The 13,113-nt window shown below is 29.7% G+C and overlaps 1 protein-coding gene across 1 annotated transcript; it reads right to left on the reverse strand.

Moving 5' to 3' along the window:
- Positions 1-3,954: 3,954 nt before the first annotated feature.
- LOC107940271 (uncharacterized) lies at positions 3,955-4,896 on the reverse strand. The gene has a single exon (XM_016873709.2). The coding sequence runs from the start codon at positions 4,635-4,637 to the stop codon at positions 4,137-4,139; it is 501 nt and encodes a 166-aa protein (XP_016729198.1). The 5' UTR covers positions 4,638-4,896; the 3' UTR covers positions 3,955-4,136.
- Between the last annotated feature and the right edge of the window lie 8,217 nt (positions 4,897-13,113).

The following is a 13,113-nucleotide window of genomic DNA, read 5'->3' on the forward strand; positions in this document are numbered from 1 at the left end:
ACATTTCTCCATTTCGGAGAAAGCCATAATCATTCATGAATGCTTCTCATTTCTCTTTTTCTATTCATTTCTGGTATCAATGAGCTAGCGAAGGGAATGATTGGACATATGTAGTTGAGGCTCAAATGATATATAATTAAGTTTCGATTTTTCATGTATTAATTATAAACTCATTTAGTCACGAAGTCATTCCGCTATAGTATCATGATTGAGCTCTCCCCAACGACATACCATTACAAAAGTAACTACTTAGTGCTCGTCTAATGACCTTGTCATAAGTGTGTTACCCTCATAGGATATCATTGATCTATTTGAGATAATATCGGTTCTCCCAATATGATCCTATTTTATTTCATGGTAACCATTACATCTTTTTTCATGAAAAATTCAATAACTATCAAATAGTGATCAAGTCATCCATCACAAAGACGGACAACCCATGGCCACATTTACTTTTCATCAACCATGTAATGTCAATGAGAGGATATCATTTACCCATGTTTTGGGCTATGAATTCCAGTTTTGTGAATGATGCTACATACTACAGAAGTCGTACACCCAACACACCAGCTTTCAGTTCCTTATTTATTTGAACTCAGGCTTTTACTTATATCAAAATGTACAAGCCACACATACATAGTCCACCATCCACTCAGGATTTAGCTATGCCACACTATGAAGTCACAAGTGAATAAATCCATAAAAAGATTTAGGTTTTATTTGTTTGGGTCCTGTCCGATGTACTGTTAATCCAGTCAGTTACATTTATGTCTCTATCTTCTAGGAGTCATCCACTTCGATGCCCAAGACAAGGCATCTCCCCAATTGGACATGATAGATGACTTATTAGTCTTTCAATTGGTTTGCTCATTTCGAGTAGATTAAGGATAGGTTTAGGTTCGTCTACTAATACAAGCTGTCTTTCTGTACTACGATTTGACCACATAATATCACTTACTATCAATTTAAACAATAGATAACCAATGAACAACATTTGCTTATATTTTTCTTTATGTGCAAAAACCATTTGAGGATAACTATACAAAGTATATTAATGTAATCAATGAATTTGTTTTATTAACCAATCTGTTTGAAAAACTTACAATTGTATATTTTCGAAAATACTACACTTAGGGCACCAAATCTATCACGAACTTAGGTTCGCCTGTGTTAATGTATGAGTCTTAATGTGTTGGTAGTGACTTGTGTGTGTTTGTGAAATTGTGAATCAGATAGAATCGTCTACAAGCAAAGACAGGGGAAAGACAAAACTTGTTTAAAGCTTTCAACAAACTAGTGAGTGTTCAAGGATCATCAATTGTATGCATAAACCATAGTGTTAATTGGGATTTTAGGACTTTATCCCAAGTTTTGAGAGTAAGCTTTTTTTAAAACTCTGTTTTATGAATATATTTAAATGTGTATTTTTATGAACATTGATATGCGAGTTCTAAGCTGCGAGCTAATCATGAATAGTATTTCGCGAGCTCACCATGAATTGTGAGCTCTATGTTTAAGTAAATGTTTAACACTATAATATTTAGTAATCATTGGATATAATGGCATGTCATAGGATTGTGAGTGCTCATCCTTATGTTTTATGGTTTAGGCGAGAGGCCTTGGGAGAGGTTAGGTGGAATAAGGGAATGTTGAGCCAAGCTCCATTCAATAGGATATGCTTCACTTATGGGATAAGGAGATCCACTTATCCAACAAAAAAGAACATATGAACAAGATTGTGTTTTCCAAATTATTGTGTTTTACTGTTTTAAGCTAACTGATAGTAAGTATCCATGAACCAAGCTTCACGTAAGTATGGCGAACCCAGTTTGAAATTCAGTAACCTTGTTAAAGCTTTTGTTTAACTTATGTTTTGTGCGTGCTATGTGGTTCTTCCTGTACATTCACTGAGTTTGCAAAAGCTCACACAATATTTTCTAAATACTATAGACAACTAGATCGCACGGTGCATAGCGGCACAGCGAGTGATCCAGACGAGGCATAAACACTAAATAGTTGGTACAAATCAACTTTTGAGTAAAAGGTAATGTGGGACTCTGGCTGGGCGTGGAAATATCTTTCTCTCTATTGACTTAACTGATTGTTCCAAGACTTTGGTTACTTATTTATTACAAGATTGTGAAACGATATAACTATAAATATATTCCTAAATGTTAAGTATGTCAACTTCCTATCGGTATGAACCCTTAATAATTTTCGATGTGCGAAATAGGAGAAACCCTACAATACAAGTTCATAGACTCTAAACACAAAAGGATCGTCTGCAAGACCTTCCCTATTTTAGGAGACTTATTCTGTGAAGACTAAGAATGCGTGAGCTATGTAAGGGAACGTGAAGTTAAGCTTTTACAAACAATTTAGGTTCGCATATTACTACTACTGCGTCATGAAGTAAGCGATGTGAGTTGGCTTGTCTTTTCTCAAATCTGAACATATTTGTGCAGTGTGTTGGAGGTTCGGTTGGAGTTTAACCGAATAGTCACTTAGATGGCCAATGTGGCATTCCATAGCTCAGGTTTGGTGACTGAATCAAGTATGGAGTGTTACAATATGGGTAATAATGAATTCATTAGTTGATTCGTTAAGCACTATAAAATTATGTTCCTCCTCTGCTGTAAATAGTGCTAAAACAGTAAAAAAAAGATGAGTAAAAGCGTTAAATCAAATCCATATTCTTTTATAGTTGGTGTGTATTAATATGTAGAATGCACTTGATGGATTGACCTATATGAGTGTGAAGTAGGGTTGTTTCTACGAGATTTATGGTAGAGCCTCATTCTTTATCAAATCCATATTTTTTTACAAGCATGTGTATAACCTATTAGCACACAATCGCGTCGAAAAACAATACTTTAGGTATAATGTGATTTGTGAGAATTTTAATTTAGGCGAAGAATTCTTAATTAATAGAAATTTTATGTGTCACCAATTATTCTATAAATTATGTCTCATTCTTTCTAATTTTGGTTCATAGCCCAAAAGACACCAGAGTCAATGCATTATATCTAAATAGTAGATACTGAGTAAAACTTTATCCTTGGTTCATTTAAAATGTATGAGGGATTGTTGGAAAAATTGAAATATTTCAAAAAAACCAAATCGCACATTTCTTAAACCTTGCTACCCTTGTTTATAAACCATTATACTTTATTAGGTTAGTAAGAACCAAGTTGAGAGGGTAGACTCACGCGCATGAGAATTAGGCTTGAATGACCAGTGTAGCGTGAATCCACGTGATATATTGAAGTGTCTGACCTCTTTACTGAATTTTTTAGAGTATGAGACAAGTAAATTACTTGCGTAGTAAAACTTAAATTTAGCCAAGCCTAAATTCATTAAACATTTTTTAAACTATTTTTGGCGAAGTTTAAGTCCACTTATTTTTATTATTTTTAGTCACTAAAAGTCTTATATATATTATGGCTCAATTCACTCTAAACAAATCTTTACAAACTCTATCTTTTTTTTCTCACTCATTCTATCTTTTTGAAATTACAAAATATTTCCTTTTCTGATATGATCTATTGATTCTTGCTCATATTTTATAACTGAAAAACTCGAATACATTATATAACAAAATATCCTTTAAAGACAGTATCTAACATTTCGTTAACTTGGTACAATATTTGCCCAAACGGTTTTCAATTTGGAAATGTCAACTAAAAAACAAGATAAAACCAAATATTTCACACTAAAATCCCCCTTTTAGCATGGGTTTTATGTCCAAAACTAGATTACTATGGATTCCCTGTTTTTCTTCCCGCCTTGGTCAATTTTTATTTTAACTAGCTGAAGAAGGCTAAGGGCTCCAAATTTGGCACTAACGGATTCCGTGAAGGCTTTAAATACTGCCCATTTTATCATTGTTTGGCACTTGCGTTGCATTGATAGTGAAAATTTCAGTCTCTACTTCTAACTTTGGACATAATTGTATTTCTTCCCGCTGCAAACATGAGAAGATTCATTCCATTTGCATATAAATTCTATAATCCATAAACTTTCTAATGAAACCATCTCTAAACAACAAAAATTGGTAAAAAATAGAGAAAAGAAAAAAGAGAGATTCTTTTTGCTTCCCTTTACATGCAAAAAAGAAAAAAAAAAGGTTACAGAAATCAATAAGAATCAAAAGCAACACTAGTTCTTTTTGTGACAGAAGCATAGGTTTTACTTCTTTTAAACAAAGAATCTTGTTTCTTGTTATCAACAGGAGCTTCATCTTTTTCTTCAAAATCATCACAAGGCTTATCTTCATCAATTCTTCCCATCCCCACACTGCTACTCTTTGGCAACCCTTTCGATGATCTCATCTGCTTCAATTGTTCTTGCATGAACATCTCTATTTCATTCCTATGTCCCAAGCTTCTAACCGATGCAGCCCTAATAAGGTCTCTAAGATCTTCATTATCATGGCTAGATGTGGCAGAGCTTGCACTAAAGCTCCTAGGCAAGCCTGAATATTGGCCTGAGTAATCACCACTGCCTTGCCCAAAGCTGACCCTTGAAGCACAGCTTGTCATGCTTTTAACATAAAGATCCCTAGCTTTGCCCAAGGCTCTGAAAGGAATTGTGATGAATCTCACCAACTTGTTATGGGAGTGCCCTTTTCTGCTCATTCTGTAAGTTCTAGAGAAGCAATGATTTTTGGGGATTTGATTAAAAGCAATGAAAAACAGAAATTTGGAGGGGAAATTAAAGAGTTAGGTAAGAGAGGTAGAGTTGATTGAAGGTAATTACTAATTAGTACATAGTTGGAAGGCTTTATAAGGTGGTTGAGTGAGATTGAAACTTCTTTAAATGGAAGGAGTCGGATGCTTTGTTGGATTTTGACCGATTCCCAAGCACGCTGGTTTAGACAATCAAAACAATCAGATAAGAACAAGTATGCCTTCACAAATCCCATATTTTTATAACTATAGATATTTTTAAAAAATATATTTTATATTTATGTTCTGTTTGCATGCTTTTCATTTATTTTGTGTTTTATATTTTATTAATTTGACCATTAAAAATATTAATTTATAATAATTTAATTTTTTATGTGTGTTTGATAATCTTAAATAAAAATAATTTGATAAATTTTTTATCAAAAGAGTGTGAAAAATAATAAGTAGATAAGAGTTACTTATCAATTAATGATGAATGTTTTTAATTAATTCTATTCTATTTTATTATTTTAATATTATATTATTCTATAAAATTTAGATTCAAAATTTGATTTTTGTTTAGCATAAGGTGAAATGTTTAAAAATTAAGGATAAAATGTAAAATTGTATTTTTTTATAATTTAAAATCTATATTTAGCAAACAATTTAATAATTAATTTTAAGTAATTTATCAAACAATTCCATAAAGTACTTAATTTTTCAATACTTATTTTTTCAGTACTTGATTTTTTTTTTAGTTTATCAAACATCACCTAAGTTTATATTTGATGTATTGATAGTGTCCTTATGGGTAAAAATATTATAGAGACCCTTGTACTTGATGTCAAATTGTATTTTGCCCATTCTACTAAAAAAATAGGCAAATTAGGCCCTATACATTTGACCAAAGAGTAAATTGATCATTTCTCTTAAAAATTTCATCCATCTACTATTAAAAACTAGCATGGGTAATAGAATGATCAAACAGTAATATATAGCGTACCACATATACCTTATGCTGACATACATGGACTGATTTTTAACAGTAAATTTGAAAGAAATTTTTAACAGAAGGATCAATTTGCTCTTTGATCTAACGTACATAAATTAATTTGTCTATTTTTTTAGTAAAAAGGGGGTAAATGGAATAAAATTCCTAGTAAAAGGACTTTTGTGGTATTTTTACCTATCCTTGTCTTTATTATAATAAAATATCATATTTCAGTTAAATTAAAAAATTACCAAAAATTCATTTTTATTACAAAGTTACATTATTATGAGAATATTTTTTTTGTCTTTTTATATATTTATAAATTAATAAAATTTTATATATAATGAGATTTGAATCAATAATTTTTTTACTCATTCATGCATCATAATTTAATATAATTTATGTAATATTAATAAATAAGATAATCACACTATTCAAAATGAAGTCTGGTGGATTTAATTTTAAAATTATTTCTAATATGTATAATCTTTTCACTAATAATACATAAACCATACACGATTATTACATTAAATATAAATTATTGTTTATAATATCGTTTGATGGTTAGAAAAAAAAAAGGAAAAAAAGACGCCCGTTGATTGAACAAGTTCATTTGACTGGCAAAAACTGTCAGACAGTTTGACTTTCAATTGCCAAACAATGCACGGTACCGTTTAATCCTTTCCCAATTCCATCTCTTTGCCTAATTTTCAACGGGCTTTACCTGGCCCGCCCTCTTTAGAGGACCTTATTTATTATTTTAATATGAAAGTGAAGGCTTAGTGTTTTTTTTTTTTTGAATATTAGAATTTAATATCTTAAATACAATACTGTTATATAATTCAAAAACATATATAAAAATTGCATATGAATACGAAAATGATTTTATACAATATCTTCAAAATAATATAATATAAATACATGAATTATTAAATTTAATGACAAATGAATAAATTTAGGGTTGGCCTCTAAGCTCCTAGAGATTAATTGTTAATTGCCTAATCCAACGATTTCTAAGTATAATTATGAGTAAATTTATAAATGATATGGCATGATTAATTAAAATTAAAATTAATTTAATATAAAATATAACAGACTGAAAATCAAAAAAAATATTTGAATTTAAATGCGAATAAATTTGAATACAACTCATACATGATTAGATTTGTAATCAAAATAATTTGAGAGAGAAGGCACATATAGCATTTGCGCATAATAAGACTCAAATCAAGACTACCAAAATCTCAAGATCTTAATCTTAGGAAAACAACCATACCGTCTTTAATAACTAATTTTACTACTATAACTTTCTTTTTTTATTTTCTTTATGTTTGTTTTACAATACATATTTGAGGTTCATGATTATATCTTTCAACAATATCATCTTTAAAGTTTAAATACACAATTTTCCTTAAGAATATAATATATTTTATCACTGCACAAAATATTTATTGATTTCCTAACTATTTTAAATATCACTTAAAATTTTCACATATAACTACATGAAACGTACTATTCTTATTCAAATTTGTTTGATGTGAAGATATTAATAAATTTAAGTCCACTTGACTTGATGATTAAGATAATATTGTATATCAAAATTTTTGATTATTAAGTTTAGCCTTTTATGGACTTGTTTTCATAAATAAATTGGTAACATGATTTCTGTTTAATAGCTTAAATGGTTATTATAACACTAATTTGACATAATTAAAAAATATCATCGTATTCATAATAATAAAATTTAATTAATACAAGTATAGCACAAGCCTTTAAGCCAATGGGGAGGTTTAATGATAAAATTGAAATCGGAAAAATTTTAAAATTTTAGATCTGAATTTCATTTTTATCTAAAATTCACGTATTTCTTTAATTATAATTATTTGAAATATAAATTATAGTCGTAACTATTTAAACATGTATAAAAAACAAGAAAAACTAAAAGCCCTTAAATTTAAGGGAAAAGCGGAGTTCCGTACCATACCGGCATCGATCCAAAGAAAAGTTCCAAATGTCAAAATAATTAAATTGCTTTTATTGAGTACCCTCGCTTCTAAGCCACAATGCCTTTGACAAGATAATGTAAACCAAAAATACATAAAAGGTGGTTTCACACAATAAATAAAAGGTTAAAATATCCCATGAGTTCCTTGTTCTTAATAATTTTAGAATTTAGTCTCTATACTTTTATTCTTAGAATTGAACCTTTTACTTTTTAAATTTTAAAATTCAAGTCTAATTATTTAATATTGTTACACTTTTTTTAAGTTTATTGATGCTGCATTTTGAAATTTAAAAAATATTTACTTAATAGTCATATAACTTAAAAATGACAGTGAACCTGAATTTAACAAAATAAATTTAACAGCATTAGTAGTAAGATTTGAATTTTGAAATCTGATAAGTAGAAAAACTAAATTCTTAAAAATAAAAATACATGAACTAAATTCCAGAGAAGAGTATAAAAAAATTATAGGTAAATAAAATATTCAAAGGAAATTAAAAAAAAAACCCTTTTGGTTGGATTTAGGGAAGACAAAAAAATAAATAAATAAATAAAATCCAATGGGTTTTGACTCAATCCGATCAATTAGGGTCGAATTTTTTATTTTGAAAAATCGGGTTCTAATCAGGTCGGATGAAATTAAAAAAAAAAAAGATCAAATCAACATTAGATTTGAGATAAATTCAATCGTGCTACTCGAAGCATTTACAAAAAGACTCCTTACTATATATGTCCATACATATCAAATTATAGTTTTTATGACTCTAAAATGTAATTCAGTCACCATTATCGTGTAGTATTCGGAATTATGAAAATAATTCATTTTCTAATTTCCTCATAAAGACATGGTATTTTCTTCACAATGACGATATTTAAGTCGTTATTAAACCCTAAAAGAGAAAATCAGTTTAGGAATTAAATTTATCAACAACATTATGACGAGGCAGCTTCATTTTCAATGCTTGTAAATCTGCTTTACTTTGGTTTTCAAATTTATAATAATTTCTCTTTTCAAAATTAAAAGTCAATAATCATTAAACATATATTTTTTCATGATTTCAGATTTCAGACGGCAAATCTTATATTTGAATTTCGGTACTTCTTCTTATCATAAACATATACTAAATTTAGTTTTCAATACTATATATATTTATTAAAATATTGATATTTTTAGTTATAATGGTTAAATTATTGTTGGTTTGATACATAATTGGGTATTTAAGTTTAATACCTTTTTAGTATAGTATTTATGTTTTTTTTTGGTCCATTAATGTGATATTTATATTTGCCAAAAGTTATATATTTTAGTAGTTGAACATAATAATGTTTAATTCAAATTCTAGAGTTCATTTTGATGAAAATTTATAATTAGTTGATAATATTTGCAATTAGCTTTCATCAAATTAACCCTAAAATTAGGATTAAATCACATTCATAGAATTGTATTTGACAAATTAAGCATAAAATTAAACAAATTCTCAATTACCACAAAATTTATTCATTTAAAAATCATGAAAATTTTAAATTTAATATTATTATCAATTAACTTTCATCAAATCAACCTTGAAGCTTGAATTAAACACTAAAAAGTTAACATCGTCACTTTTGTGTATCAAAATATATAACTTTTGTCAAATACATGTACCAAATTGGATAAAAAATAATATAGGAACCACATTAGAAAAATATGTCAAACATAGGTACTAAATGATATTTTAAGCCTTTAATTATTATTATGCCATGTTTTTAGGTGCAAATCTTATTATAATAATATTTTTATTGATTTATTGTATAAAAATATAAAAAACCCTCATAAAATTATAGTTTAATTTGTGTATCAAATGACATTTAAAATAAATATATATTAAAGAAATTGCCTTTTGAATTGTATGGTTTTATCATATAATTGAAAATTGAATTCTTAAAATATTAGTTATAAATATAAGAGTAAAAAGAATATTTATTAATTGTAGATATCCTAAGTGGATCAAAAAAAGAGAAAGTTGGAGTTTGAAGTAAGATTTCTGTTAGCTTTTATTGCGGAGAGTGATGAAAATTAAAGTAGATTCAAATTGCAGTGTTTAAAATAATTTTTTTTATTCTAAATGTTTAAAATAAAAATTTATGAAAGTCTGATATTATATATGTAATCTATCCAATATAATGATATCATAAAAAAAATCACGTGTGAAACATAAATCGATATTGAATTATTTTTTATTTTTTAGAAAAACGAAATGGTCAAGAATATATGATGTAAGCTAGGTCTCATCATGCAGTTAAAAACTGTGTTTATTCTCTAAACTCTTATCTCATCAAATAAAGAATACAAAGAAGTATAAAAATTGATTTTCCATGAAAAACAAACCCATAAATGATTAATTAAACTATTACAATAGTGACAAGTTATGCATGACCCCACTATTTTCATCGAAAATCAAGCAACCGATGTCTGACACAATTACTTTTCAATACCATGAAATAGCAAAGGAAAGTCCACGCCTACTTATCATATATATAATAAATATAAAAAAAAACAATTTTAAAATCTTGTTTGACTAATACTAGTAATAATAGAGGAATAGAATTGTCCAATATTTATGACTATTTCTCAAATTTTAAATTGAATTTGAATTCAAAACAAACCCAGCTTTTTCACATTTACATTTTCCAATAATTTAAAGGAGTTGCTGAAATTATGTAACCTATTTATTCATATTTTTTTAGCCATAACATTTCATTCTCAGAAAAATATTATAAGCACTAGGGAAATAATTCCTGTACAAGTGTACAATTGGTAAGTACAAATTAAAACAAAAGAACCAATAAGTTGGAGATAAATCATATAAAAAACAGAGACAAGACTCAAAAAGCTTGAAACCCATATTCGAGGGAAGAGCAAACTCCACGTGAATCAAGCTCCCATAGCCATTAAAGAGGAGTAAAGACGAAAACCTTCACCTGTATGTTGGTGTTTAACCATCAGAGTGAATAGCCACCATGATGCATAGAGTCACTCTTGGAATGGGCATGCCTCTTATTGACCTGAGACAATAGGTGTGGATAACTCATGAGAAATAGCAAACCCGGTATGCCCAAAAGACTAGAAATGAGAACCATAACCTTGCATGGTGGCATTCTCGAAAATGCGAAAACCTTGAGATGATGCATACACCAAGGAAAACAAAAGCCACACGGCAAAGGAGGGCTAGAGGTGCTGTAGACAAAATAATGCATTATTCTTTCGAAAAGGAGCCACTCACTCCCATCTTGTCGGAACCTATAGGCCGGTGATGACGTTGGTGAAAAAAAGGCTACCCAACCAAAGGAAATGATGGATCAAAAGGGGAAGAGAAAAGAAAAGAAAGGGGGAAGAGAAAGGAAGAAGATGAGGGAAAATTGCCAGCCAAGGTTGCTCATTTGAGAAAGAATGAAAACCTTGCTACCAACCATAGAGGGGAAAAAGGGGTAGAGCAAGGAGAAAGGGGAAGAGAATAAAGGACAAGGTAGGGAGGGAAAACAGTGAAAGAGAATGAAAAGGAAATGAGAAAGGAAAAAAAGGGTGATGGCCAGCCAAAAGGCTACTACCATCGTCGACTAAAACCAAAAAAGAAGGCCCCCTTGAGAATACAAAATGAAAGAGGAAAGTAGAGGGACCTTGAGAGAAAAAATAGCTTTTAACTATTTTCTTGCAAGGTGCAATTTACAAAGTTTCACCTATTTTACATATTTGAGTGGATTTTAGGCTAAGTTGTGCATATATGCTAATTTTATTTTTTAATTGACCTTTTATATCATTTTTTTAAATTTAGAGAAATAAACCAATTTTGGAGAGAGAATGTGAAAGTACACCCAACTGGACATGCTTTTACACTCTCTCTCCTTGTCCTCTATTTTTTAGGTTATTGATTAGGGTTTTTTATTAGTAATTATGGTTTAGTGTTTTAGGAGTGGAACTGTGAAACTTTTGTTGGAACGTCGATACCCCCACGGCGCAGCAAAAATTAATACTTCCTGCGATCCAACCCATGGATCCATGTGCAAGGAACGAATCGAGGTGAAATAAAGGTTTCGAAATTACCGAAACTTTAAACTAAGTAGACAGTGACGCCTCGGCAACGAGTATTCTGATCTACTATCGAACCAAGCCGTAACCTTTCGTGATTCCGACCTCTACGTAATCCACCCAGTTTGACAATGAACGGAAGAAATCCCCAAAACTGTTTTGGAGAATTCTTTGCTTGACGGCTGCTAGACTTCACAAGCAAAAAATTGGGATTTTATTTTTAGGTTTTTTTTAAAACTCTCACACACTAACCCTCTTATAATTGGTATATATATAATGAATCATAATTCATAAAATTTTTATCCGAACATAATAATCATAATTAAAAATAAATAAATATAATAATGTTTTAAACCGAAAATTATAATTACATTAATTATAACAAGGATTTCGGTAAACAATATTTATTTAAATTTATATACGAACCAAATTCATATATTAATAGAATACAAGAGTTTATCTAGAAAAAACCTGAATGTGAGACCGACTCGGCAAAGAGAGAGGAAAGTCAACCAAGTGTTCAATCTATTAAATAGACTATTTTTCTTTCATTAAAGTTTACAGATAAGTAAGATATTGAAAGGGGCAGAATGCTTTCTAAGCTAGACTTTCTCCTTACGTCCTTCGGGGCCTTATGTTTCAAAAAAGAGTCCCCACTTGTACTGTATGTACTGACTGCCTGCCTCAATGCCTGCTGACTTACTGGTCATTTTACTGTATGTTCTCATTATGTGTACAACAACCTTGTACATATAATATGTTCGATATTTGATTACCCAATTAAATTAATTCTATAATTAATTTAATTCATGTGACAACCAAACACAATACCAACTATGTTTTATTCCGTTCATTTCAACCATAGGGTGTGACCCTGTAGGTTCTTGTAACGTTAGCAGTAATACTAGAATGATTCTAATGTTACAAACAATGAGTGACATCTAGCAATGCATCATTGCTACCTAAGTTACAAGAGCTCATGATTCGACATAACCTTTTTGCGATTAACCTTTCATGCATTAATCCTTAAGTCCTTTATCTTTGGATTGGACACAAGTCATGGAATAGTCACACTTGCATAGTCCATCCCAATGTCCTTGATATCTTGAGTAGATTATGATATACAAATAAGTATGTGATACGAACTGCCTCGGTGTTGAGTTGAGTCGTATTTGAATTGCCTGATCGTGAATTGCGTAGGATAGACTCGTTTCGGTTTTAAAAGAAACAAAATAGAGATAATGGCTTCAAATAAAGGTAGTAGAGAAAATAGATAAGAAACAATAACGAATTAATTGGCTAAGACCGAGAATGAACCAACAATAATGGATTTTTGACCCAAGTCTCAAAATGGTTCTTAGGTGTTTATCGGTTTAAGGAAACA

Source organism: Gossypium hirsutum, chromosome D01, assembly GCF_007990345.1.
Source record: "Gossypium hirsutum isolate 1008001.06 chromosome D01, Gossypium_hirsutum_v2.1, whole genome shotgun sequence".
Taxonomy (NCBI): Eukaryota; Viridiplantae; Streptophyta; class Magnoliopsida; order Malvales; family Malvaceae; genus Gossypium; species Gossypium hirsutum.